The 26,212-nt window shown below is 44.0% G+C and overlaps 1 protein-coding gene across 1 annotated transcript in view; it reads right to left on the reverse strand.

Moving 5' to 3' along the window:
• LOC128711896 (uncharacterized) overlaps positions 1 to 22,806 on the reverse strand; it is a 38,773-nt gene extending 15,967 nt beyond the window's left edge. Inside the window, exons 1-4 of the mRNA XM_053806785.1 lie at positions 22,698 to 22,806; positions 11,063 to 11,427; positions 7,307 to 7,408; positions 6,887 to 6,995 (exon numbers count right to left, since the gene is read on the reverse strand). Of these exons, the coding sequence (XP_053662760.1) occupies positions 6,887 to 6,995; positions 7,307 to 7,408; positions 11,063 to 11,427; positions 22,698 to 22,806 (685 nt within the window). The remainder of the gene's footprint in view (positions 1 to 6,886; positions 6,996 to 7,306; positions 7,409 to 11,062; positions 11,428 to 22,697) is intronic.
• Between the last annotated feature and the right edge of the window lie 3,406 nt (positions 22,807 to 26,212).

A 26,212-nucleotide genomic window follows, 5' to 3' on the forward strand; every position in this document is an offset into this window, starting at 1 on the left:
AGCCATGTCGCTTTATTGACCGGCAGCTAATAGAATTGCGCTTGCCGGCGAATGGATGAGCAAACATTTTGCCATTTACGACAATTACGCCAACCGAGAATAATGGCACCTTTCCGCCGAACCGTAAGTACAGGTTGCGGCTGCACTTTTGAAAGCATTACTTCTGTGCCATTTCACGACACCCTACCCCGCGCGTGAGTGTCCGGCAAACGGCACACCGACACCCCCCTTCCCCCGCCCAAAAAAAACCGCCGTCTGTAACACCCCGCCAAAACGCCAGCAACGGAACACCGACGTTGGCGAGATGGTGGACGAAATCTCCGGTGTCCTTTTTCCAGTTTGCCGACCATGCCGACGGTACGAACTTTTCAAATTACAATATTAAAGTTTGAACAGCACCGAAATGACATTTTCCGTCCCGTTGCGCCGCATCAGCAGCAGCACGGGGGCAGCGAGATAGAGCACATTGTGTTGTGGGTTTTTTTGTTTGCGTTTTCGGCACTCCTGCAATCTCGGGCACGAAAAGCCAATGCCACGTGCAAGCATTACGGTAACCCTCCGAAGTGTCCTGCTCGTAGCAGGAACTGGAGTGGATAATATTCTTAAGAGATTTGTTGTTGGCACTTCCTTCGGCAGGATCGATGGTAACGTGAGGTAGCAGTTGCGTTTGGGTGCGTTTCGAACTGGGACGCGTTCCGTTACGTACGTAGTGGTGAAGGAATGGAGCGACATTCCACGAATACTTTAATAGAACAAAGAATGTCATTATCTATCGCTTCGGGAAGGAATGTGTTCAGTCGAGTCGGTGCAAAGATCACATCAAGATGGCGCTAAACAAACACGACGTGTGTTGGTGCCACACGCTATAGATCTCCTGCGAGCATCCTCTAAATGTTTAATTCATTTGCATTTTAACTGTTGCGAAATCGTTTTGCTACAACTTGAGTGAAAAGCATGAAAAGTACTTCCCCAAGAGCTTGAGTTAAAATGGAAAAAAGTAAGTGACAATGGGGAAACAAATTGTAAGAAATAGCATATAAGCGCAACAACTAAGTCGTACAATCTCAAATTACAATCAGAATCTCCCTTGCGTTAAACACGAAAACTCAAAACTAGAAACAAAAATTCGTTTACGTGGTTATGATGTGAATAGATTTGTTTGCCATTTCTCCCATCATTGGAAAATTGCCAGAAAGTGTCGTTTGGCACTCCAAATGACAAGTTTTTTCTCGGAACCAAATTGAGTTTAATTCAGTGGAAAAGATTTTTCAGCCTCATTTTGTTTCAAGAAATTGCCAGTGGAGTGGAACACTTGCACAAATTCATTTACGGAGAATAAGGCATTTTTTTCTTACAAGAATTGTTCAAAACCCAGTGCTTAGAAATTGATTGTTTAATTGTTTCATAATTCTGGTGAATTTTGGAAAAGTTTTAATAACTTTTAAACTCCGCTTTCGGTAAACCTTTCGGAAAGTTACATGTATCCGTTGTAGTTTCGCTATCATTGAACCCCCAAGGAGAATCAATGCACAGCATGGAAAGTTTTAAAATTTTCTCCACACCTTCACACATCCTATCCCGGCGCACATCACGTTAATGAATTGCTGAAAGTTACGGGACATAAATATTCACCACATTCACGACTTCGGGGTGGGGTGGAAATGGGGGTGTTACCCACAAGCAGCAGGAGGGATTGAGATAAAAAAAACTCTCCCTCCTCGCCCCCGAACAATGAGCTATCAATTTGAAAAATGAACAAGTGCGAAAACTTGAAGCCAGTGAGTAAATTCATACCACGTGATGACAGTTTTGGATCACTTTCGTACGCCCGTTGTTCGTACCGGCAGCCAGGTCCATCACTCATTCGCTACCAGGACGGGGGGGGGGGGGGGGGGGGACAAGGGGTTGCATATGAGAACCCGAAGGGTAGTTAAAATCCTGGCCCGGGTTCGTTATTTATTTGCTACTTTAACGAAGGAAATTTTACTCCCCCATTTTCCAGCTGGTAACGCACCCACACATACAGAAAAGGGACACCGGTGCCTTCCGTTAACAGAGCAGGAAAAACTTCGCCAGCACCCTTAAAAAGTGTGCTCGTACGGATTGTGAATGTTGTACCGCTGTGGTGGATGTTGCAATGAGCTCGTTACAAAGAGGTGCAAACTTTGCAAACTTGCCTCGTTCGCACAACAAATATGAAGTGCCATCAATCTAACCACCAACCAACCTACACTGCTGTTAAGTCACACACACACACGTCCTTAAGAGAAAGAGAGAAAGAGACAGAGAGAAGACAAAGAAAAGTAGTGTAAAAATGTAAGCACAAACCAACGAAAGGGCACGAAAAAAAGGGATTGCAAATAATCGCCTCCGGTATTGGTCCGCCGTACCAGCGGCAAGAGAAGTTGCTGGTGGTGTTCGTACGGGATGGATGTAAGAAAAGCTCTCAAAGTGCTATTTATTTCGGCTTTAGTGGTGCTCCCGTTTATGCAAGGCAGCAAGCCATAACTATACAGGGCCTCCGTAGGTCGCCTTGGCGAACATTCAAAGTAGAGTTTTCCGAAGGAACACGGGAGTACTACGTAACGAGTAAGCACAAAACATCACAACAAAGTCAGCCTATTCGAGAACGAGGGGCAGGGTTTACACTTCTGTTTGCAACCGGCTGTAAATGGACTGCCGAAATGGGGTTTGAGTTCACAAACCTGGCACTCGGTTTTCAATTTTGGCGTCCAACCACTTCCTCCTCCCCCGGCCCCACTTCCCGAAAGTGTTCCAGTACTTGTGATCTCCTTTATTTCTCACGCAAATGCGCGCGGAATCTAGCGACTGTGGAAAAGTATTTTTCCCCCCCCCCGGAGCAAAACTTCATGCCGAAAGCTCGGGTCGGAGTTTTGGTTGCAGCATATTTTGGAGCTTCGCTGGTACTTTCGCTGTGGATCTTATTAAATTTTTTTCGGTCAAAAAAGAAGGAAAGCATTGGTACAATCTGCTTCCCGGTCCACTATCAGTGGCGATGAGTAGGTCCTCCACGGAACTACCACTGATCTCCCGGTTGCGATAATCTTTCGCAACCGTCCCCGAGACAAAAATTCACCAGCGCCGGGAAGTGATTACGAAGACCCCTCCCTTTTATACCGTCGTGAATATTATTTGCCATGGCGTACTTCCCATGGCGAAACGTGACCAGACTTGGTAAAGCGCTCCGGAAACATTGCCGTGATTGCCCATTTGTGATTGTTCGCATGGGTCTCGCTCGCCTAGTGTCGTCCGGCAAAGCGCCACGCAATACGCTTAATGAGAAATGCAGACAACATCAGCAGCGGATGCAGCAAAACCACGGCCCCACTTGCCAGACATTCGCAAAAAAGTTCCGCTTTAGGCGTTGGAGTTTTCCGGGGCAGGAGAAAAAAGTCAGGCAGGTCTCAATCGTGGTTCGATTGTCTTCCGATTACGGCACAACACAGAGAGGGGCTCATTCGCTAGCAATTGCTCTGGGCAGTGTTGCGCAAAACTTTTGATCTCCCTCCCAAAACAAACGCTCCGCATGACGCAACAACACTGCACGTGGTATCGTGTCCCGTTGCTGGTTCTTTGAATGTTTGAAGTCGGGGTTTCTGTTTTCTCCCCACTGTGAAGGAAACTGCGGTATTAAGGCTGCGTTTCACCGTGCGATCGGTGCAGGGCTCACCGCCAAAGTGAGCGACGGTAGCCGGAAACTCCATCATTCATGGCTAAATCAACATCCGCGTGACAATTTCGTGCTTCCGGTTTTGATGAAAATTAACTACCTCACGCATCGAAGGGTCTAGTTCCGCTTTCTTTTTTTGTTGTCGGTGTGTGGGCTTCTTTTCCATTTTCAGCGACTCGTCAACCATTTCAAAAGGCAAACCATTTAATTTCCTGTGCCCCGATGAGCTTTCCCGTTTTTTTTTTGTTCGCCCCTCCAAACCGGCATCGAATGTGTGATAAATGGAGGGAAAATGTAAATACTACCGTCCTTCCGTAGCAATCGGGTGTACCTAACATACAAACTCCAACCCCCCCTCATTCCCGAGTTAGAGTGACATTTTGTCACGATTTCCATTTCGCCCTGCCCGAACGCGCACCATCCCTCCCCCCCCCCCCCATATCGGGGGAGAGGGTTTTATTTGATTCTTCATTTCCAGCAGTTCGGGGCGAGCATTCAGTGACTTCGTCAGGTTTACTGAGCGCTTTCGAATCGTGTTGGGCCCGGTTTGGGAGACAGTTATGTAATTGAAATCAACAAGCTTCCAAACAACTTCGGCGCTACGGTACAGTTCTTGCTTGACACTGCCACAGCATCCCGGTTACAGTGCCGTGACGGCGCATTGTCTCCTCCCCAAAAAAAAACCGGAACGGCAAAAGGGATTGACTGAGAGAAAACACGCGCCACGGCACGATGTTGTTCGCATGATGTTGCTGTCTCGCAGCACTTATTACACGAGCCTGGCTCTTCCAGGTTATATCTGTTTTTTTTTTTTGGGGGGGTAACCCGAAGGCACGGTAAAGCAATAGAAACCAAGAAGAAAAATCAAGATGACGAATCATGTACTTGTGGGAAAAGGAAAACTGGTCCGAATGCACGGAACGTTTGGTTCGGTGGTACGTTTGCTGAGCGGTGCGAAAAAGGGAAATTCCTGAAATGGACAGAATTAATGGGTCATCTGGACCGGGCCGGCAAGACATACCGCGAAGAAAGAAGGATAAAAAGGTAAGAAAAGCAAGGACAAAAAAAAAACGGACACAGACACGGATAAACAAACAAACTGTGTGGTTGCGTTAGGGAAATACTGCCAGCTAAGCTTTCAACGGCGGTGTTCCCGGTGAAAGAAAAGACAATCTCCAGCACGGGACAGATTTATCGAATTAATCTCCCCCGGTCCAAGGGATGTTGCGAAGGAGCTGTTGTGTTGAATTAGACAAGCTGCAGCATATTGGATGTGCTTCAGATGAGTAGCTTATTATTTGTCAGACTGGCAAAAACACCTACCGACCGCTTGTCTGTTGTCTGGTTGTGGTGTATGAACAACTCCAAGCTTGACGACACTTTAGTACGTTTCGCTAATGCTATTTGCACACTGCCAACCATACGCCAATGGAACGTTGCGTTATCCAATGCGAGTAGTGTTACGCAATAAATCGTTGCTTTAAATCACATGCCACAAATTCATTTCAAATCCTTTTAATGAAAATTGTCGGCAATAATTCTTATCTACCAGCCGTGTACCAACACGGTACGCGCCAGTGTCTTTAAACTATGCTTCACAAACTTGCGTAACGTTGCGCTGTGCGTAACCAATGCAATGCAGCTAAACGTTTTGCCAGAGCATAGCTGCAAAGCATAGCTGGGCTTCTCCACCCATTGCTCGGCAGAATTGCTGCAAAGAATGACAGAAAAATGTTTGAAATATTTGTGCTTGGCCCGGGCCGGAGTGGGATTTTTCCATTGGGCCCTGCGGGTGTTTGCCTTCCACATGCGTAACTGGACCCGTGTGCCTGTGTCTGTGTGTGTGTTGGGCGCAATAAAGAGCATATAAAATTGCCCATTACGGTATTACGTTACATGCAGCACGGCAGGAACGACACCGCCAACGTGAGGTTGCAACGCAATCTGCTTGATGCTGTGCGAGTGAAGCGACATAAAGCATAGTATTAATGGGTGTCGGTACAGTACGCTGGGTGATGACATTTCTAGGGAAGTAGGAATGTTGGTGCCTAGGGTTGTGCGCAAATAAGATTGAAAATATATTTATAATAAAACAATACTGCATGAGTATGATGGGCAAGAAGCCTTTCCAGTTAGTAACGATGTTCTACGATATGTACAGTGGTGGTCAGTGTAGTAGGGCCACTGCATAATTTACTATAACTTGAGGTAAGTGATCACATCTGGCGAAGCTAAAGGCGGAATTTTTTCGGGATTCTAAAGGATAGGTCTAAACTCTGGGATTCAAAGAGATCTGGAATGTTTTTTAATGAGCAAAGCTTTCACTGTGTAGTTCAAGACAGTAAAAAACAGAATCAGCTTCTGTTTGAGCAACGTTCAGAAATTGCGAAAGATTCCTCATCTGTCTCGGCATCTTATTGAACAGAGTTTAGAAAAAGCTCCAACTATGCCACACAAAATCGAATATCATTTATCTGATAAATTCGAACTACAGATTGCAGAATGTAATTTCAACATCAACATTGAGTTACCGAGGATTTTCGGGGATTATGTTAACAAGTTCAGCTGAGATGGTATTTTCCAAGGTTTACAGATGTGTTTTTTTAAATATATTAACTTAATGAATTCAAGATTTGAGAGACTTCCAAATTGCTGAGTGACATTTAGAAAGAAAATTATTGAATAACATTAAAAGTAGTAGATAGTCTTATTTCAATGACCGTCACTGTACATGCTCTCGAGTTTTCCCAATGTTGTACTATTTCTAGTGGTGTTTTACACGTGTCGACACACTCTTGTGCCGTCGATAATTAAATGCAGTGTATATATGTCCCACCCACGTACCGGTGTGTAATGTCTGATAATAACTAGCTGCTGCTAGGGAAATGCCCATTCGCAGGGAAAAGATGAGATTTTCCAAGCCTGCTCAACCCTGCAAAGCCTTGCACAATTCGTGTGAGCACTAGACACACGGTCGCCACCCTCTTATGCAACCGTAATTAGAGTGCGACTAATGCAACGGGCGCAAAGATTGGGCTGTGGTGCTATTTAATCGTTGGCCTCGATTGAAATGGTTACGACACACACCCGTACGGCGTTTATTTGCACTCCACCAAAATGGTTCTTTTACGCCGGTGATTACACACACACACACACACACACTGCTGTTGGGAATCGTCATCTAATGCTACTTACCGACCACTTTCAGCTCTAAAAATATTGACGTTGGTGGGTGTGTTGACACCTGACATTCGTACAGACCGGCGTCCCGATCCTGCACGAACTTTATCTGCAGCGTCCAGTCCTGCGCGTCCGCGCCAGCGTGTGGGTGTGATGGGCGGTTGGGGGAAGGAAAACAGCAAAGCATCAAAACACATGTTAGTGATAGGTTAGAAAGGACACGCGTTAACGTGTGTGAGTGCGTGCGTGCTGGAACGACACTTAAGCTCAGCAGAACAGAGCAGGACCTTTTATGTTTTTTTTTTCTGGGGTCCTCTTTTATATCACATGGTGATGGTGCAAAAACCAAAATAACGCACAGGAAAACACTAACTACGGACGAAAAAAACACAAGGAAAAACAATAAACAACACGACACAAGTGCAATTGGCAAACCTCTGAATTTTGCAGGTGGGTAGCACTAAATCTTTCATCGCTGCTGTACGTCGTCAAGCCAACGGTGAGTAGATGATAGTCCTTTCGCCGGATCCAAGACACCTATGGGCGGGTTCGTGTCGTCGTTGCGCCGGAATCATAAAAAGAAAAGAAGAAAACAAAACACACACACACACATACGATCATTCACATTGCTATGCAAAAGGTACGTTTGGTGTTTGTTGCCTGCGCAACACGCACACGCTGGGTCTGGATTTCGCCATGGGAGAAACTTCCCGGAAATGATAAATGCGTGCCGTGACTGGTTTATTGCTAAACGATGAACAAACTTTTACAACGATTTCTTGCTTGGTTTAATTCCATAGTGGTGCGGTCAACATTAAACATGCCCATATCCTGGCTGTTCCGCTCGGGTTGGCAGTGGCTTGCAGCAGAATTTCGGAAATTTGCGGTTTTCGGTGGTCCCTTTGTAAAAACCCCTTTTGGAAGCCCTGGAAGTGGTGTGCCTGTTGGGAGGTAAGCTTTGTGGGTGCTGTTTTTTTATTGTTATTACGAGCTTTAGCTGAGAATTTTATTACAAACATGTTTGGATCAGTTTCGTATCCCCTCCAAAAAACAAAACACTCCTCCATTATGTGCAACTATTTGTACGGAGAAAACAAATTACACTGCACAAGGAAGCTTCAGCGAGTTACGCGCCCAAACGCGCATCCCGAAAATTCGTACCACCGTAACGTACATGTTTATTGTGAGCAGGAATGTGTTCTGCTGGGTGCACTGTATTTGCGCACACAATGCACGTGGGCATCAGTACGGAAGGCGGCACATACAGTCGTCGGGTGGAGCAGAGAAAAAAAAAAACAATAGATCACCTGCTGGGTAACGATAAGATACGTGCAGTGGAAGGTTATGGATGAAGATGGGATCGTCGGGCGAGCTGTTGGGTTGTGGTTCACGGCGGACTGCTCATACCGAACTGCAGGCATGGATGTTGTTCCAATCTGGATGATGCTGCGATGCTGTTCGGCTAGGCGGAAACGGTGACTTTCCAACCCCAACCCCCGATCGTGTCACAAAGTTCCCGGGCACGGGCGAGTGAATGAGAGGTTGAGGATAAAGTTTTGCAATTATACTCGCCCGTTCAAGTTAAGTGTTTGATGAATGCTCGAATACAGATGCACCAGAAGAAACCGAACACAGAGCTGTGTTCTCACGGCTTAATATACGGGCAGGCAGTGTCACCGACGGAAAAACGACATAAAGACAGCTTGTCCACCAATCAACGGTGCTGGCGATGCTGCATGCAAGAGCAACTTGAGTTTTTGGAACCGCTTCCACCCGCTTTGACGGATGGTACTGAATGGACGGAAACTGTCAAAGGATTCGGTGCAGATTTGCTAAATTTCACTCAAATACTCGTATATCAAACCGATTTTTTATCGCTGCACTCGATACACCATGCTGTACCATCGCACGTACACGCTTCATCTGTCAGTATCGATAGTGGCAAGCAGAAAAGCGCCACCGATATCCGGCGCTTTTGTCTGTTCCGTGCGCAGCGTGCGTTGCGAACAACGCGAACCACGTTACCGCCCGAGTCTTCCACATGCTAGCAACGTCCCGTCCGCTGCGGAGGGACAGTTTGTGTGTTTTATTTATTCATTGCTTTCGCTAACGGATCGTTGGTGCAGTTGCATACACGAATCGTTCATGCAGCCAACAGCTAAAGCGCTCGCTTTGCACTTTGCTGTATTATTCTGCTTGAAGAAATGGACAATAAAGAGTGACTTTTGAGGAATGAAATGGTTCGCCGTGGTTGCATGGGATCAATAGTCGGTGATGCGCACTGTACACGTTACTTTGAATCGATTGGATACGTTAACGAGGACACTATTCACTGCAGGAGGGTTTAATAGATCATTATTGAGTAATTTTAGTGCTTCGCCTCATGCTTTTTCAAGTGTTCGTTGACTTCAAGCCGTATTTTATAGGATTAAAGGATATTGTAACCGTTTACATTCTAACAAAGATGAATGTTTGGTGCGGAAGCAACTTCCAACATACCTTGCCGACTGACACATCACCCAACTCAGCAGGCAGAGCGGCTTTGTGATGGAAATATTACCTGGGATAGTAGCCTATTAGCATAATAAATAGTACACAGCGCAAGAAACCATCAATCCGGCAGGCGGATTTTCTTTCCCAAGCTCTTGATGCAACGGTTTCTTTAACGTCCTCGGATCAACATTCTTCCGCGCGGACACACAGATTTCGCCCAACACCGGTGACGTGCAGTTCTTTCGCAATCCGGTGGCACTTTAAACATTCATGTTTCCTTCCGCCTAGACGCTTGTCGCTTCCATCGGATGGCAGGCTAAGGTGGTGCCTAACCGTTCGTCCATTCGGTTCGGTATGGCGCCAGCGAACGTAAATCCTAGTTTATTGCACGTGAAAAGAGCGAACGAGAATTAGCATTCCAGTCACGAACTCCCATTGCACCACAGGTCCATGGGAAACGTTCGGCATGTTTTATTTATCGCCTGACCGGACCCACTAAACTCCTACCGATCACAATTTCAGTAATCACCCATTTTCGATCATTTGATGGTTGTTTGAGAGTCTGCCACGATGGCTGACGACTACCGGTTGGACGGTTGCCTTTCGGTTCGGTGTCGGGCTATCGGGCATCCAGGCAATTCGGATCTAATCCTTGAAACGATTCCAACAGATCTAGCAGCAATTTACCATTTTTCCATGCATTTCCGATCGTTTCTTCAACGGGAAATGTTTGGTTATTAAATTAAACGATGCGCTTATTAAGTTTATGCTACACAATGGTGAGATTTGTACAAAATTACTGTAAATAATTGTAGTTTACTTCAAAGGTTCGACAATTCCAGAAGTTAAGTAAATTAGCTTGTTTAATCATTCATGTTATGTACTGATTCTTTTTTATTGTGGAATAGTTGGATATGTCAGTTAGTTCAGCTTAATAGAAAAAAGGGTCCGAATGAGATTTGGTACCGATCCTGTCGCGTTAAGAATATTACCCATAAAACAATCGGACGGGTTGGGTAGGTGAGTTAAAAATCGCCTGAACTCTTTGAAGATTCTTTGATTCAATGATGAATTACCTCTTTAATTAATTTTTTCTCACTTCTCACTTAGTGAACTGAAATTCTCACTTAGTGAATTGAAACACAGAACTTTTCACAAAGATTCAAAATAACTCACACATTCACTCAATTTAACTCACTCAACTATTCTTATTTTGTAAGCACATCATTTGATAAAACGCATTGAAGGAATCATATTCTGTTAACAAAAAGAAAGAATAGAACCAATATTCTTCAATCATTTTTGTTACAAACTTAATTAAAAATATCTACGCGATATGAAATGCGGAATCAAAAATAGAATCAATACAACATACTATTGTTGGCAAACACAACATCGCAGTATGAATGAAATATTTCATTCACACGAATAGCACGAAACAGATCGATTTACTCCCTGTTTTCGAAGTAACTGAACAAAACAAAAATCGAAATTTGATTCGAAAGTAACTCTCTGCCAAACCATCAAGTGCCATCCGATATGTAGTGCGCCGGTTGAGTGTACACTCCCAACAAACCCTTCACCACTGTTGTCGACTATGCTACCTTTTACCACACACACACACAAACAACCCCCCCCTCCGGAAATGGACCACATTTGTAACGCGAAATGGAGCCAGTTACAGGCGGCTTCACTTACCACACCCTCGCCGATGTGATGAATCCGGCAGGGGACGTGTGCCGTGCTGCCTATCTGCGACGTCACCAGCGTGTAGTTCTCGGTCCCGAACTGCATCGGCATTTTGTAGTACTTGAGCAGCTCCTCGCTGTCGCTGCTCTGTTCGAAGTAGTTCGATAGTCCCGGACCGCCGGATTCGCCACTCTCGCCCGCATTCGTACCCTCGCCGGTACCGCCGGCACTTCCGCCGCCCCGATGGCCGTACGTATGTTTGTCGAGTGAGTTCGTGTTGCCGCCGGCACCATTCTTGTCCGGCGTGTGGGGTGAAAGCAGGAAAAACGCTGTCCTGAGTATCATATCGCTGCGGTCGATCAACGATGCCATTCCTGGGCGGGGGGAAGAAAAGTGAAACAAATCGAGTACAGTAGTGTAAACAGGTGCCATTATTGAAAAATAGGCAAACACACACACACTCGAAGAAGTTTTTTTATCGGCGAAACACTTGTTCAAATGCAGTTACACGGACTGTTTGAAAGCATTCGTCAATATGGACGTTTGAGTTTAAACCGGAATTGATTGGTATGTGCTTGGAAATGGAAATGGACGAGATGGAAATTTAATTTGTCAATTTTAAACCAAAATCAACGAAACTTATAAATAATAAAACAATTACGAAAAACGTGTGTTCAGTTTTCGAAACATTTTCGATAAAATGTGATAAATTTTTATCGATACTTAAATTAATATATCCTCTAAAATTTGTAACTGTAGCTGTAGCTTATCCTTCCAAAGTGTTGGAAGATCTGAATTCGATTATGCTGGGGTATACTCAAATCACACATACACTACTAAAGGAGACTAAATCAATAATGAACGAAACACCATAAAAAACGAGCAATGGCGACGCCCAGTAGTTCGTATAAAAAAGCTTTGAGAGGTGAATAAACCAAAACGTAGCGCATTGAAACAGATGTTTTCTTCGCCAAATAATAAAAAAGCAATAGGACAACAACAAACAGGAGATGAAAGAACGTAGTTTTTTTTGTTATTGTCTAAAAATGGCTCTGCGATTCACAGTCATTAAGTAACTTTAAATGTTCACCATCATTCAAACTCAATTTAAGTTTTGTTTTGAATGAATTTTAAAGATCTAAACTATAATACATGAATTAATGAAAATAATTGTTTCATTGAACTTTCAAATAAGATCAATACATTTTAAGATAAACAAATAGAATGAAGTCGTATACATGGTCGGAATTCATAATGTTTAATTATAAAGTTTGGTTTTAAATAAAAGTACAGTTTTTGTTTTGTGCATATACAATGGCCTAATAAACGTAAGAACAGCAAAGGGAGTTCGTACTACACTCTTGACATTAATCGATTGGTTACGATTAAAAAAAAAGGAAAAAAAAGAAGTAAAAAGGTCAAATATTATTAAAGTTGTTAAAGACCCTTGTTTCGGCTGAATGATGGAAAAGATGTCAAAACGAGTGAGCGATCAATCAAATTGGAGATTTTGGAGGGGGAAAAAATCCTCCTAAAAGAACCAAAGTAAGCAATCATCTGACATTATAAACAAATCAGATTTGATGTAGAATTTTATCGCTCCAATACTTTATTCAAATTTATTAAAAAACATTTTCTAGCATCAACCTTAATGGAAGCAAATTATAACTCTTGTATGTGTTTGTGCATAGATATAAGCGTCTTTTGGTCTAGCCTGTCAGTTTTGTGACACACTAAGTAATTAGGTGCAGCCAAACTTTGAGCTGTCTAGTATGCAAAAATAAGCTCCAGTACACTCAGGAAGCGTGAAGGAAGTGAAAAAAAAAACACTGCCTAGAGATGCAGATGAGCTTAGCATTGCGTGAAACTAATTCATCTTCCTTTTTGCCCGCGTGACGTATGACGGTCGGTGATACGCCAGCAAATTGGCTAGCATTATTAACTTTTGTGAGCTCGTTCATTTTAAGCGGATGAAAAATCACCTCAGCAAGCTGCGGTCGAAACCGAACGGGCGTAAGAAATGGAATCGCACTAGACCGTTCCCACGGTGCGTGTGTTGGAATCTGATCTGGGCGTGGTAAATGATGGTGGGAACGGAGCGTTGAAGAAGGTGATATTATTTAAGGGTATTTAAGGGTAGCAGAGATGACAAGGGAGACAAAACTGTTTTTTCCCCAAACAGGAAGAGTGCGTACGATGCGACACACAGCGACAAAGACAAAATCGGGAATGAGCTTTTCGCTGTTGTTGCGCAGCCATTGCCGATGGAGTCCCCCGGGCCGGGTGGACCGGTCGGTTGAAATGTACAGCTACAATTTATTGCTTTACAGTCAATTAACTTCAAGCCGGCATTCCGTACCTTTCGGGTGCACGGTTGGCACCAGTGGCACCAGCAAACAGCCAGTTGCCAGCGAAAGGAATGGACATATTTTCTCCCTGCTTATTATGGTTGGAGGCAAACGCCTTTCTTAAGCAGCATGCATGATGCTGCTTCTTACCCGCAAGTGGAATGTTCGAAATGTTTTTTTTTTGTTCTTCTTCGGTTTTCCCCTGGTTTTGTTTTGCCGCTCCCATGGTGACTGGGGCGCGTGAAGCCCGTGTGTGGGCATATGCAGCACCATGAGTGGGAGGTAAAACAAATATAAATTGTTGGTCGGATGTGGATCAGCGAGTTGGTATGTGAGTTATCGCTTTGTGCACGGGCACTAGTGATGCGAACCGTGCACTATACGGTACATAGCTGCACGTCCACAGAACCGGAAACCCACCGTGTAGAACACTCCGTATCTGCCGTGGGGAGCATCCTATAATCGTCTTCGTGACACCATTTTTCACATTTATCCCACATCTCGGTTTTAGGGGGGGAGGGGGTTGGGTGGGCGTACCGATCTTTGCCGCAGCCCCGATCGCCGGGCTGGGGTTCGTCTTTGTTCGAATCGGACTCCATAAACCGTGTGGGCTGCAGTGTTCGGGGATGAGATCCGGAAAAAGCTTATAATTTATTCCCTGCTCGAGCAGCAACATTTCATGCATAATATGTGTACCAATATCGTTACGAGTGTAACGAGGGTGGCAAAATCAGCTTTTTATGGGGCTGCTAACCACAAGACCATTCTCCAGCAACGTATCATGGATTGATAGAAGGATGAGGTGGGGGGAAAGGCGGTCGGTAATAGAGGGCGGGGGGTGCACTTCACAAGGATGTAGAATAATTGTTGGCAAACCATTCCGCATGCCAGCCATGGCTGGAGTGCTGGATGAATTGGAAAAGTCAACGCACATCCCGAGGAAAGGAGCAGATGTAAGGCATCCTGTGACTGGCAGGCCGGAAGACAACCGACGACCACCGGCATCGTTACGGGACGGATGATGCTTGCCGGCACGTGATAGCAGCCGGTGTGGCAGCAAACTGATACCGGGGGTGATCGGTTGAATGCAAAGTGCGCACCCTTTAAAGGGTGCCGCCCATCCAGTCGGGTCGGATGAATTGTTGATATTTGATAAACAAATCGCAAAAGCCCCTTCCGGGGGCCGGGGAACAGTGCAGCGATCAAAAATAAATTTAATCGATATCATCGGAACCGTACCTTCCGGCACGGGGCAGACACACTCCGCAAATAGAGCCGAACAGACTCCGGTCCATCAGTTCGCATTGGCGTATCGTCTGCCGAGCGAGCAATAGTGAACGGATGGGCGGGGGTCCAAAGGGTGGGCCGGAACCAGCAAGACGAAAGGACTAGCGGCAAACATGTTTGTTAATGGATTGTATAATGGCTGCAATAGGTTTGCAGGTTATGCAAACTATTCCGTGTAATTGATTTCAACGGCTTGGACCGGCTTCCATGTTTAGTTGGAGCCGTTTTATCTTGATGGGCAGCCGGCATATAGAATTTGATAGCATTCCGAATGAATGTCATAATGTGCGCATACTGTAAGGGATTCACTTTGTGTACACATATTCATGAGCACGGGAGCACACTCGAACGTTCCTGCACGCATAACTTTTTATGCTAAATGTCTTTATGATATGTTGTTAATTTACCAGTTCATTGTTATTGTACTGTACGTTGACTTTGTACGTTGCCCTGTGCAAGGCAAAGTGCACCATAACAAATGGAAAATGTACAACAAAGAACTAAGCCAAATCGCTTCTACTGTGCAAGCTTTTACGTTTCCCAAAAAAACCCCTGCAGCAATCGTACAAATCAATAGAATGTTTTAAAAACGCTAGATTTAGAGGTTGTTTTTTGGTTGAGTTGACTGGGTTTTATCAATATCGATCGTATCTCAGTGTATCCGGCTGAAAGTTTGAGGTTTCCATAATCTCCTTGCATTCACACACAATCCTACCATTGACCGGTTTAACATTCCCGGCCGGAGGATATGCGTCGAAGAAAAGGGTTCATTCAATGCAATGGATGGAAGCTTACGGAAGATGAAAAAACCACCCCCACAGCATCGGTGCCACCTGATTCCACCATAATAACGCCACCAGCAAGCGGTGGTGCGTTGCTTAGCGTGAATGGATTTGTGCTGCCGCTGGCAACGCTAAAACACCGGTGGAATATTCAATATTTACACGGCTTTATACATTCATTTGCACGGTTCTGCTTTTGTTGGTGCCACGCTTTGCGTACTGTGCGTGATGTTTGAATATTTAATCCTTTGTGTAATACCGAGACGAGGCAGCGCAAAGCTTAGCTGTAATGCCCGGCCACCCGGTCCATGCCATTCGGCACAGTATGGAAATTCGATTTGCAAGGCAGCGTTAGATAATGTTGTTTGAAGGTCAAACATCAATTAGTTGTTTTGCCATGGTAAAAATGTTCGGTTTTGTTGTCGTCGTCGTAATGTGTTTTGCATTCTTTTTATGTTGTTTTAGGAACTGACTTTTAACCAGCGTTATTTAATGATTGGTGAGCAAACATTAATAACGCCAAATGGGTTTTCAAATTGGAGGTGCGTTCTTCGAAATTAACGAGTATCAATGTGAAATACGAAGTTTAATTTCGGATTCCGAAAAATTGTAGCAGATAGAGATATCATTACCATTAAAAGCAATGTGTAACAGAACTGTTAGCATGTTGGGTAAAACAAAGAGTCGCAATTCATCTGTTGACAGCTAGTGAACCCTTCAAGCAGTAAGGTACAATACAACACTGTGTATTTGAGTTTCTGAAAAATTCTCAGAAAAATACATTTCATTATGACCTGACCGAGTGTGCAATACATATTTGGAACAATGTTTCGTACTCTTTGCTCTGGCAAATGCACGTTTTTTTTCATCACAATCTTTTCATCAACATTAATATTCGCAATTTGATCCAATCAATGAGGACTTTGTTCTACATTTTCATCAATTTGTTCAACATAATTCTTTGAGAGAAATATGTTTGCCTAACAGTATTAAAAAGCTATTTGTTTTGTTGATATGTTTGTCGTTTAAACTATTTGGATTATGGATAAGAAATTAAGTAACAAGTATAGACGAACCGGATAATGGGAAGGATTAGAAATAAACGATTAAGTGAGACAAGTTCCGTTAAATTACCCTTAAATCATCAATCTTAAATCAAAGGGTTTTTACCCTCGGGGACAGCTCGGTGGCATGATGGTAGCGACGGTGGTCGAACGACCCGGACCAAAATCCTATCCGGATCAATCCCCTGGACGCAGGACTGACTATCCAGCTACGCGTAAAATAAGTCAAAGAAAGCCAGAAATGGTAGGCCTCCTGAGGTTGTTGTGCCGAAAAGGTGAAGAATTTACTCTTTCGAGCAGTTTCAAACATGTTCAAAAACGGTAAATCGAGGGAAAATCAGCATGCACCACGTGGAGAGTAAATGTTGTTAAACGTTTTAAAACCATTTAAAATTAATGAATAGCTCAAAAACACTGTTTTATTTTATGTAACCTGGGACGCCACCACACTACCTCCATGACACACGAGCGAATGAGACAGCCTGACGAAGAAAACTGCTCGAATGGGTAAATTAACAGCGCGCTGTCTCACTGGGGAGTTTCAGCTGGACCGTCGACGTGTGTTACAGCTATCCTTCAACGAGAAAATAGAGGTATTGAACATTCGTCGTGCTGCTATAATAATAGAAAATATTTAATTGATTCATTCGAAAGAAGGTATTTTATTATTTTTCCCATGCACATTTCATATTAAGTATTTTATCAAGTGGAAGTAAATTCGTTTGATGATGTTACAAGAGAAATTGGAACCAATAAACCCTGTAATGCGACAACGAAAATTATGATAGGCCGATGTGATCGATAAATATTTGCGATACTGTGGTTCCAATCTGTAGGCATAGGAATTTAGACAACTGAAAGGATTTATTCAAGGGAATTTTATCGCACGAATGGCTTCCTAGTCAATAGATCACTAGGTTGTGTTGACTAGTAAAATACTTTTTTTCTCAGTAAAAACCCATAAAACTACAATAATACTCTGTAAAAACACGCGATGTGTGAGCTAGCTGCAACGGTGATGTCTTTAAGCGCTTGTCCGCTAACTAATCACCGTGAAAAATTCGGTTTTGTTTTGATCTCCTCCCCGATGTGAGCTATTTCACAGAACAGTGATCCGGATCAATGACGTAATTATGGGGTGTACATAATGTATGGCTTGAATAGCCTTTTGCCTTCATTAACGAGTATGTCTTCTTTTAAAACACTCCACAACGATCAACACACGCCCGAATCCTGCAGCTGGCATTTCTCACAACCCCGTGTGCGGATGAATGTGAAACATCCATCCAAACACAGTACCATTCGATGGCGTGAAAAGGATATTTTGCAAATTTGCTGAATTGTCTGGTTTAGGAATGCATGAAATTGGATCCCGGCCGGCCCGATCCCTATCACCGGTGCAAAAACCCGCCCCGAAAAACCGGCATGAACTAGCGAAACAGCTCGAAAAACCTTCGTCAATTTAGTATTCTGCTTAAGCTCCGAAACCCAAACGATTGATTATTTATGAGGGACGCCCATATACGACGCCCGAGAAAGACACGCGCATGCATGGCTAATGTTGCTAAAATTAAGCTACTCTAAATTCAGCGCGACTCCTTCAAAACTGCTCTCGATCATAATAATACGATCGGAAACTCGCGGTGCAGGAGGAAAATTATTTCATTCCATTACGATCCATTTACTGCGCCCCTCTACGCTGCACAGGGACGTGATGTTTACAACTGCTGTACTGTGATTTTTGCTCGTTTTTAGTGCAAATCCTGATGCTCCATCTATCTCCGGCTTTTCCGTCTGTCGTTTTACTGCATCATTAAGCGCTGTGCCAGTCAATCCCGTCAACGCCAGCAATTAAGTTCTATAGGCAGATAGTAAATCACGATTGATGCCGCTTTTTGTTTTGTTTCGAACTACGCACGGACAAAACACCGCCCCGGGCACACAGAATGGCACGAAGTTTGGCGTAGTTTTTGGGGGGTAGTAAAATTGGGTTGGCCTTAGTAAAACAAAAACAAGGGAGTGAGGGGGGTGGGAGTGTACTAGACTAAGGGAAAAGGGGAGAATTTCAATATCCTCCCATCGTTAAATGCAAATGTCCCTTCGATTCCATAACATAAAAAAACATGCTGGCCAAGAAAAGATAAACCCAACCCCGTGGGTCGCTTGGCACATTTTCACTTGCTTGCCTTTTGGTTGACTTTCGCTCAAAGTGCTTTCGATTTTGAGTTTATTTTTCCGGTTTTTCGGTTCTATCCGTCCCATTTGAAGAGTGTGTGCTTTTGTTTTAGACCTTTCGGATTGTTCAGCTTTTTGTGCCCGTTAAGGGTAGCAGAAATTGACTATCAAGCTTCGAGCAACCGTAAACGAGCGTAATAAACTTTTCAGTCCCATCGTTTTTTGTGCGCGGCACTCGATATAGATGTAATAAAATGTTGGCTGATTTTTGCCCCCCCCCGTTCTGGCTGCCACTAGTGGCGTTCTGTTTGCGATGCAATGGCCAATGTTACGTCACGGTGCGAACGTATCGCTAGACCGGGTTCCCTTACATTGCCAGTAATTAAGCGTAGATTTTTCCAAAGTCGGTCAAATTCGTACAATCTTGTGCTCAATAAAGTGGCAGTTTAATTTGAGGAATCAAGCACTGTTCATTGCACATAAATGGAGAACGTAAAATGAAGCTGTTTCTAAATAGTTTTGCACTCGTCGTGCTCGCTCCCACTGTGCCGTTTGTGTGTTTACCATTCGCCATTGCTCTGCGATACACACTGGTAAGGGCGGCGAAACATTAATTAAATCGTTTTGCATTTAAATTGAAAATCTTCGGCATTTGATTAACTGCTTCCCGCAGTTTCAGTGCTAGCGGCACTTATGGGACCATGGGTTGTGCTTTAAACTTGGTACAATCCCCGTCGAATTTATAGGGAAAGAGTACAGCTACACTGCTGGTAGTTCTTAGATAACATAAATTAATTTAAAAATTACGGACGGTGCATGACACACTTTTTTTAAATTGAGAACAAAAGTAAAAGTTGAAGTGATAGAGAGATAATATATGATTAAATAAATAATGTTTTAACAAGGTAAATAAACCACAACAATGTGTGCTCTATACGACGTGCTTCAAGCGATATATATCGTGTATCTCTCTGCTTTCATTACAGGGTTTGCGAGTTCAAATGACAGAATGTTTCAAATTTCAGGATGTTTTTCAAGTTGAACTAGAATGTATTTAAAACATTCAAACTTCCCACTTAAGAGATCCTGTTGCAAAGAAAATTTAGTCTGTAATTCCCAACCTGTTAGTAATACACATACAGGGTTTACGCTTTGATCCGGTGTACTCGGACCTTTGTGTGAATCCGGTTCGAATGTAATTAGACTGTGCCGAAAAAGATCTGGAATCCTTCGCCCTTTTAGGTCTTTGCTAATAAGTAGGCAGATTGTATTCTAAGCTCCGAATCTATTTGATATATCTAAAGTCCTGTAAAACCGAAAACTTCATAAGTTAACATACTCCACGCCGAATAATTAATTTAGTTAGTGATGGTTTAATTAGTGCTGGTTGTTTAATTAATTAACGTTAAACGTCTAACTGCCAAAAACATAACTGTAACTACACTACATAAAGACTCGTTAAAAATGCTTGTGTTTTACAACGAACTTTAAATGATTATATGTCTCACAGTCTCGTATCTCAAACATAAAAAAGGTTTGTACAGCTATGGTTCACTAATTAATAATTTCGCAATGGCCATTCGCATCATTTTTCTAATGCTCATGGGCACTTTGTTTTAATTAATATCAATTAAACAGCGCTTATCTCAAACCATAAAGCATCAAAACATCATCAATATCTATGTTGTACAAACATATATCGTTCGCCGTGCAAGTACGGGATATACTATGTCCCATGGATTATTTCTGGCACTTATAGTTAGCTTTCCTCGTACTAAATCCTTTTGCCCACCAACACACTCACACACATACAACCAAGCACACCAGTCATTTGTCATAGAAATAACTGACTACCGGGCCAGCCCGCCTCTATCGCCGCCGTAACCGTACCGGCCGATGCGACTGGGGTAAGCACAACAACATTAACTGGCGATCTGTTCACTCTTCGCATACACGGCACTGCTAAACTGCTTGGCATGAGATAAGGCACTGGCACTGGTGAAACTATGAAACGCTCTTAGCATTTATGGAGCTGGATTCTTAGAAGTGTTCTTGGGCCGTGAAGGTTGCGACTGCGGACGTGGACGTTCGACCATCCGAGCGCCCCGAGGCCGAACATCAATGTTATTTATTGTGAACTGTGCGTGTGAATGGTTGAAGTTGGGATGCGGAGAGTGGAGTGGGACAAAATAAAATTCCCTATATTGTCCTAAACCAGCAGGGTACGGGTAGAAGAAGGGGGTCTCATTCCCTAGAACCACCAGGCCAGTGGGTGAAGGATTTGGACGTTCAGTACGCTTTGCCGCTGGCCGGAGCCGGAAAAGCTCTATTAGATGGAAATAAATGGGCATCGGTGGCACCCGGAAAGCAAATACGACGCAAACACTCGCTGGCGTCACTAAACACATAAAAGCGGCAGACGGCAGACGGCCGTTCATCCGCTCGGCAACTATAGTGGGGACGGCCTGGCTAAGCAAATGGTTTCGCGCTGCTGTACCGGCCGTATGATTGCCGGCTGTTCCGACCGTTTTACGCGTGTATTATTCATCTGAAAACTTCAAACCATTCCGTGTTAATGTTTTCACAACATTCCGAAAATTCATGTCTTTGCTGATGGATTGCATCTTGATATGGCGACATCACGGCACTGGTGTGTCTGTGTCCGTGAGCAACCATTTTATTGTGCTGAATTAAAAATCACACACGAACGTTTGCTGGGTGCTGTTCTTGCGATGATGCAATGGTGTACCGAGAACTATGAAACATATTGGACCTTTCCTGTCATTTTTTTTCGGATTCAAAATCGAATATAATAAAAACCCCCCCAGGGAGGATAAAATGTGTGCCCGGTTGGTGTGAAATACATCACTCGTGCTCTCTATCAAGCCATACATGCTGACTCAGGACCGGCCCAGGATCGATAGCTTCCGATCGAGACCTTCGAAAGGGTCTAAAATCGAAACAACAAAAACAATACCTTATGTATTTGCACGTATAATCCTTAACCCTCTGGCGCTTTTATAAGAAGTATGATGGGAAAATTAATCAAATCTAAATCAATACATCCGTCGGCGAGATTAGTCTAGTCGATCAATTCACGTGAAGCGTATCGTTGAGCTGAGGAGCGCCAGCTATCTTTCCTTTCGATACCTTTTGCTCTTGTAGGGTATACAGTGGTGGCCATAGAAGTAAGGCAGAGTTAATGATTGATTTGAGTAAACGTGTAGATTTAATTAATAAAAATAGAGCGCAATGGACCTCTTGTTGCTTTAATGGCTTCAGAAAGCTCAAAGTTCAGAAAAAAAATATTTTTTTTCAACAAAATGGGGACTTGAAGACCGTAGTCTACTGAACATTGTTATAAAAATATACACCTTGGGCAGCACTGAAGCGTTCAACATAAACGCATCATGACAGATAGGGTTGTACGGATGGAAATAGAAAAATAAAGTAGGCGCACTCGCGTACGTATGGTGGAACAGGTTGGTCAGCAGGTCGACTTTCTATCCTTGTCCGAAAAGTTATAACAAACATGCAAAAAATGTCATATTTAATTTATTCATATTTAAAATAATATGAACTACACAGTAGCCTTATTTCACAAACCACCACTGTACGTGTGGGCTGCTTGAACAGACATTTCGTTAAACGAATATCATTAGAATGATATGAAAAGGAATGAGATTATCTCGGATCGAAAAAAAATACATAAAATCATAACATTACTTTATACAACTTGAAATTTCCCACGCAAAAGGAACCGATTTAACATTTTGTAACGTATGAATTAAAACATAACAGCATCTTCTACCGACAGCGGGTAGTCATTAAGAGATAAATGATGTCCTCACACGCGAAGCTTTAACAATGGGAACTTCGAAAACATATTTTCAAGTGCCTCGCCGTAACAATAAAATTCTATGTCTCCCGCATATGAATTCGCAATTGTGTGTTTTGGAGCGTAGGGAACGGAACAGGGTGTACTTACCCGTATTAAGCTGAGGACAGCCCTGCAAAAAGTATAGCACAATAATCCACGTCCTAAACAGGCAATTCAAGTTGGTCGATATCCTCAATGGATAAACAGCGTTTATCATAATTTAGAATTTTTATGACGTTGCGTGTCACACCGCCCAGCTGGTGGGCAGCAACAGAGCGAACGGAGACTGTGTGTCCTGTAGGGGGTTGTTGTTTTTTTTATCCGGAACCCTTCCTCAGAGCTAAGCCGTTCGGGATTCACGTGAGGTCCGTGGAAGTTTGTGCTATTACTGCGTCGGTTTGTTTGTACGTTTGTGCTGTAAAGTGTAGTACACACATGCCGCTGCCTATCGCTTCACTGCCGATGTGCAAATCCCAATCCTCATCAATTTGCCCGTTCCCATATCGGCATCACGGTGCTCGAAGATAGCGACCGTCGGGGTCGTGGATGAGACTCGTGCATCTGACTCGGTTTCGTTCGGCATCAATACCGCACGACGAAGCGGTTTTCCCCGTTAATATCCTTGTAACGGTGGCAAGGACGTGTGAAGATTAAAAAACATGATTATGTGCTTTGGGATTTCTGTCCTGCGTCGGAACTGTTCCGCTTCCACTGTTTCGTTACGTTAACGCCAATTTTCCAGCCAGTCAGCACTAGCGTGCGACCGGGCGCAGAGCAACACTTGCGGCGTGTGGTGTTTGTGCCACCCTTTTATCCCAAGCTTTTTTTTTTTTTTGGTGTCCACTTTCTTGTCGGCAAAACACAAAAACTCTTTCTCAACTTCACACATCGGCATCCGCATGTATGGATCCACAGCGCCTCCACACGTAGCCACTGTTCACATTTGTGCCCCGGGAACTGGAACAATTCCTGACAATCAATGTGGCCCAGTGGTTTGCCAGCTGTGGCGCCGGGTGTGTATGTGTGTGATGTTAGTGTTGGTGGGGGCGGTGTACTATCATTTTAATTTCATATTTTCGGGCGACACACTTTTTTGTCCCATTTTTCTGTGGTACCGAAGTGTAGCTCCCTTTCACGGCACTGCACACACTTCACGCACACACGTCCAGTACACTCGTCCCGGGGGTTTCTCCCTCGGTTGCACTGCCTGCTGGATCCGCTGTGGGAAAGATAAGAGGATTATTTTCGCCTTTTATTATACAATTGATACTTGTGTTTCTCCGTCCATAATCTACCGAGTTACAATCACTTTTCGCTTTTGAGTCGAAGATGCCTTTCCCATACCTAGGGATGGTGCTAAGACGAAGCCGCAAAGCTAACGGCTTAAAAACACACACACACAGCGTAGAAAAAGCTTGCCGGTCGGGGAAACTCATGGGGGGATGTTGGGGTAGGAGTTCGGGAATGTGGTGTAAGGGTGGGAGCGAGGTTGGCAGTGTGGAGAAGGGAGAAGGGAGTCAACACGCCAATGTTCGTTATCGGAGAAAAACGGCAGTACTATTTGGGCAGGACTCCCGTATAGGAGAGGACGTTCTTCGTTTCCTTCCAAAATGCTTTGGTTTCAGCATTTTTGAGAGCTCCGAGTACGATCGATAGTTAGCAGCAGCAGCAGTAGCAGCATCAGCAAACGTTACGTCTGAGGTAAAATTATTTCATTCCCTGCTGCACCACTTACGGCAAGTTGGCAACGTTCCCGGTTTTTGCGACCGCAGACACCCAACACGCCAGGATTAAATAACATGCAGACAAATTGGTTTCGAACGGACGATGCCGAAATTTGTGCGACCCGAGGGAGGGTTTTGCGATGAAACGAGACGATGAGTAGGGTAGAGAGAAAAAAAAATCAAGATCACCAACATCACAGCGCGGGTACGAGTCACCTGTTTGCTTTGGCAGCGCAACCTCGTAATGCGCTTGTTATGAGCTTTGAGTAAACTTATGTGTACTGTAAACTCTTTTAATAAATGGCAACCGAACCGAACCGATGGTCAACGGTCAGCGAAATGGGTAAAGAACGCCTGGGATCACGTAATAAAGCGCGTGGTTATTTAAAATGCTGTCCAGAATCAAATAATCCGCAGCAGCACGAACTGCATTGGAAGCAGTTTGAAGCTTGAACCCCGCGTGGTTTGGCTTGGGGGTTGGTAATTTTTCGTTTGCATTGGAGGTTTTCTTGCCTTTTCTTTTTTTGTTTTTTTTTGTGTATCATTGTGGAAACGTTCCAGAAGATCAAAACGAATGTCTATTTACGGTTTCCATCCCATTCGGTGGTTGCCGTTCGCGTCAGGGTTCATTAGGTTCCTTTGCGCTGCCAGTAGCGCTGTTGAAACCACTATCCATTGCAAGGGCGTTTTTGTGAAGTGCATCTTTGTAAAGAAGCTTCTGGGACCAAAAGAAAAAAAAAACAACCCCTCCCAGAAGGACACAACCCTCGAGAAGAAGGTACGCAGTTGGAAATTTGTGAGTGCTGGAAAATGGAAGCACAGCAAAAGAACACCAGACGGCTGATGTTTGATGGAAATTTGCGAGATATGTTTTGCATCACGTCGTTGAATGATTAAATTGCGAGATCTCCTTCGCAGAATCGCATGTAGTTAGCATTCTGTGCAATGTTAAATGGGACACTATTTGGAAAATTCATTCTCTTCTGGTTTTTTTTTTCTTCTCCCCCTTCCGTTTCCTTGTTTCTCGGTGGTGCTTCTGCCAACCAATGAAGCTATACGAAACTGCTGACAAAAGCATCGTATAATGACTTTGAAAAGGGATTCCCGGGCGCTCGGCGACCTTTTCAAACCGAACACGTATGCAACAATCTATACCCTTCAATCGAATGCTGGGGGCATTTGACACCGCCAATAACCTGCTCGACTGTTCGCAGATGCTAGTTCACACCAGTGGAGTGCTGAGCAACAAAAACCAAAAATCGATGCACGTATTCGTTATGTGTTGATACAGCAAACAGAAAGAGTGTGAGAGAGAGAGGGTTGTGGTTTGTGAGGTTTTGCCAAAGAATGCCACCTTATTTTATGCTAGTTTGCTGCTACATTTTGCATGCAGCGCATAATATCGAAAGTTTAATCAGTTGCGTTCCATAGCTGAATATTTCTTCCAGGAAAGACAGCGGCAGCAAATGCGTCCGATTGCTTATGAATGGTGTGTCGGTTGCAGGTGATGCGAGCATACTGTAGGATCTTTTTGTGTGTTTGAAGTTTGAACAGTAAACCCACACGAGAGCCACCATCGCTATGGTGTACCGCCCCCCTTTTGGCCGCTTCTGTTCGCCAAACGACGCTCCACTGCCTCGCCGGTAAATCGAAGCAATAAAGTCATCCAGCCGTATCATTTGCAACGAGAATTCCACCTTCAAGCTCATCAAAACTTATCGTCAGTAAGGGAGGGGAGGAAGTTTGGTTTTGAGCCAAAGAGCCCACAGGAGTGTAATTTTGCATGATGTAGCTGAGCGTTGAGCAATCTGCGTAATCAACGCAACAATCTTTCCTCGGTACTTTCGAGGGGGGTTTTTCCTGCCCTGATGGGAAAACCGATGTATGCAATAGAACATG

Source organism: Anopheles marshallii, chromosome 3 (genome assembly GCF_943734725.1).
Source record: "Anopheles marshallii chromosome 3, idAnoMarsDA_429_01, whole genome shotgun sequence".
Classification (NCBI taxonomy): Eukaryota; Metazoa; Arthropoda; class Insecta; order Diptera; family Culicidae; genus Anopheles; species Anopheles marshallii.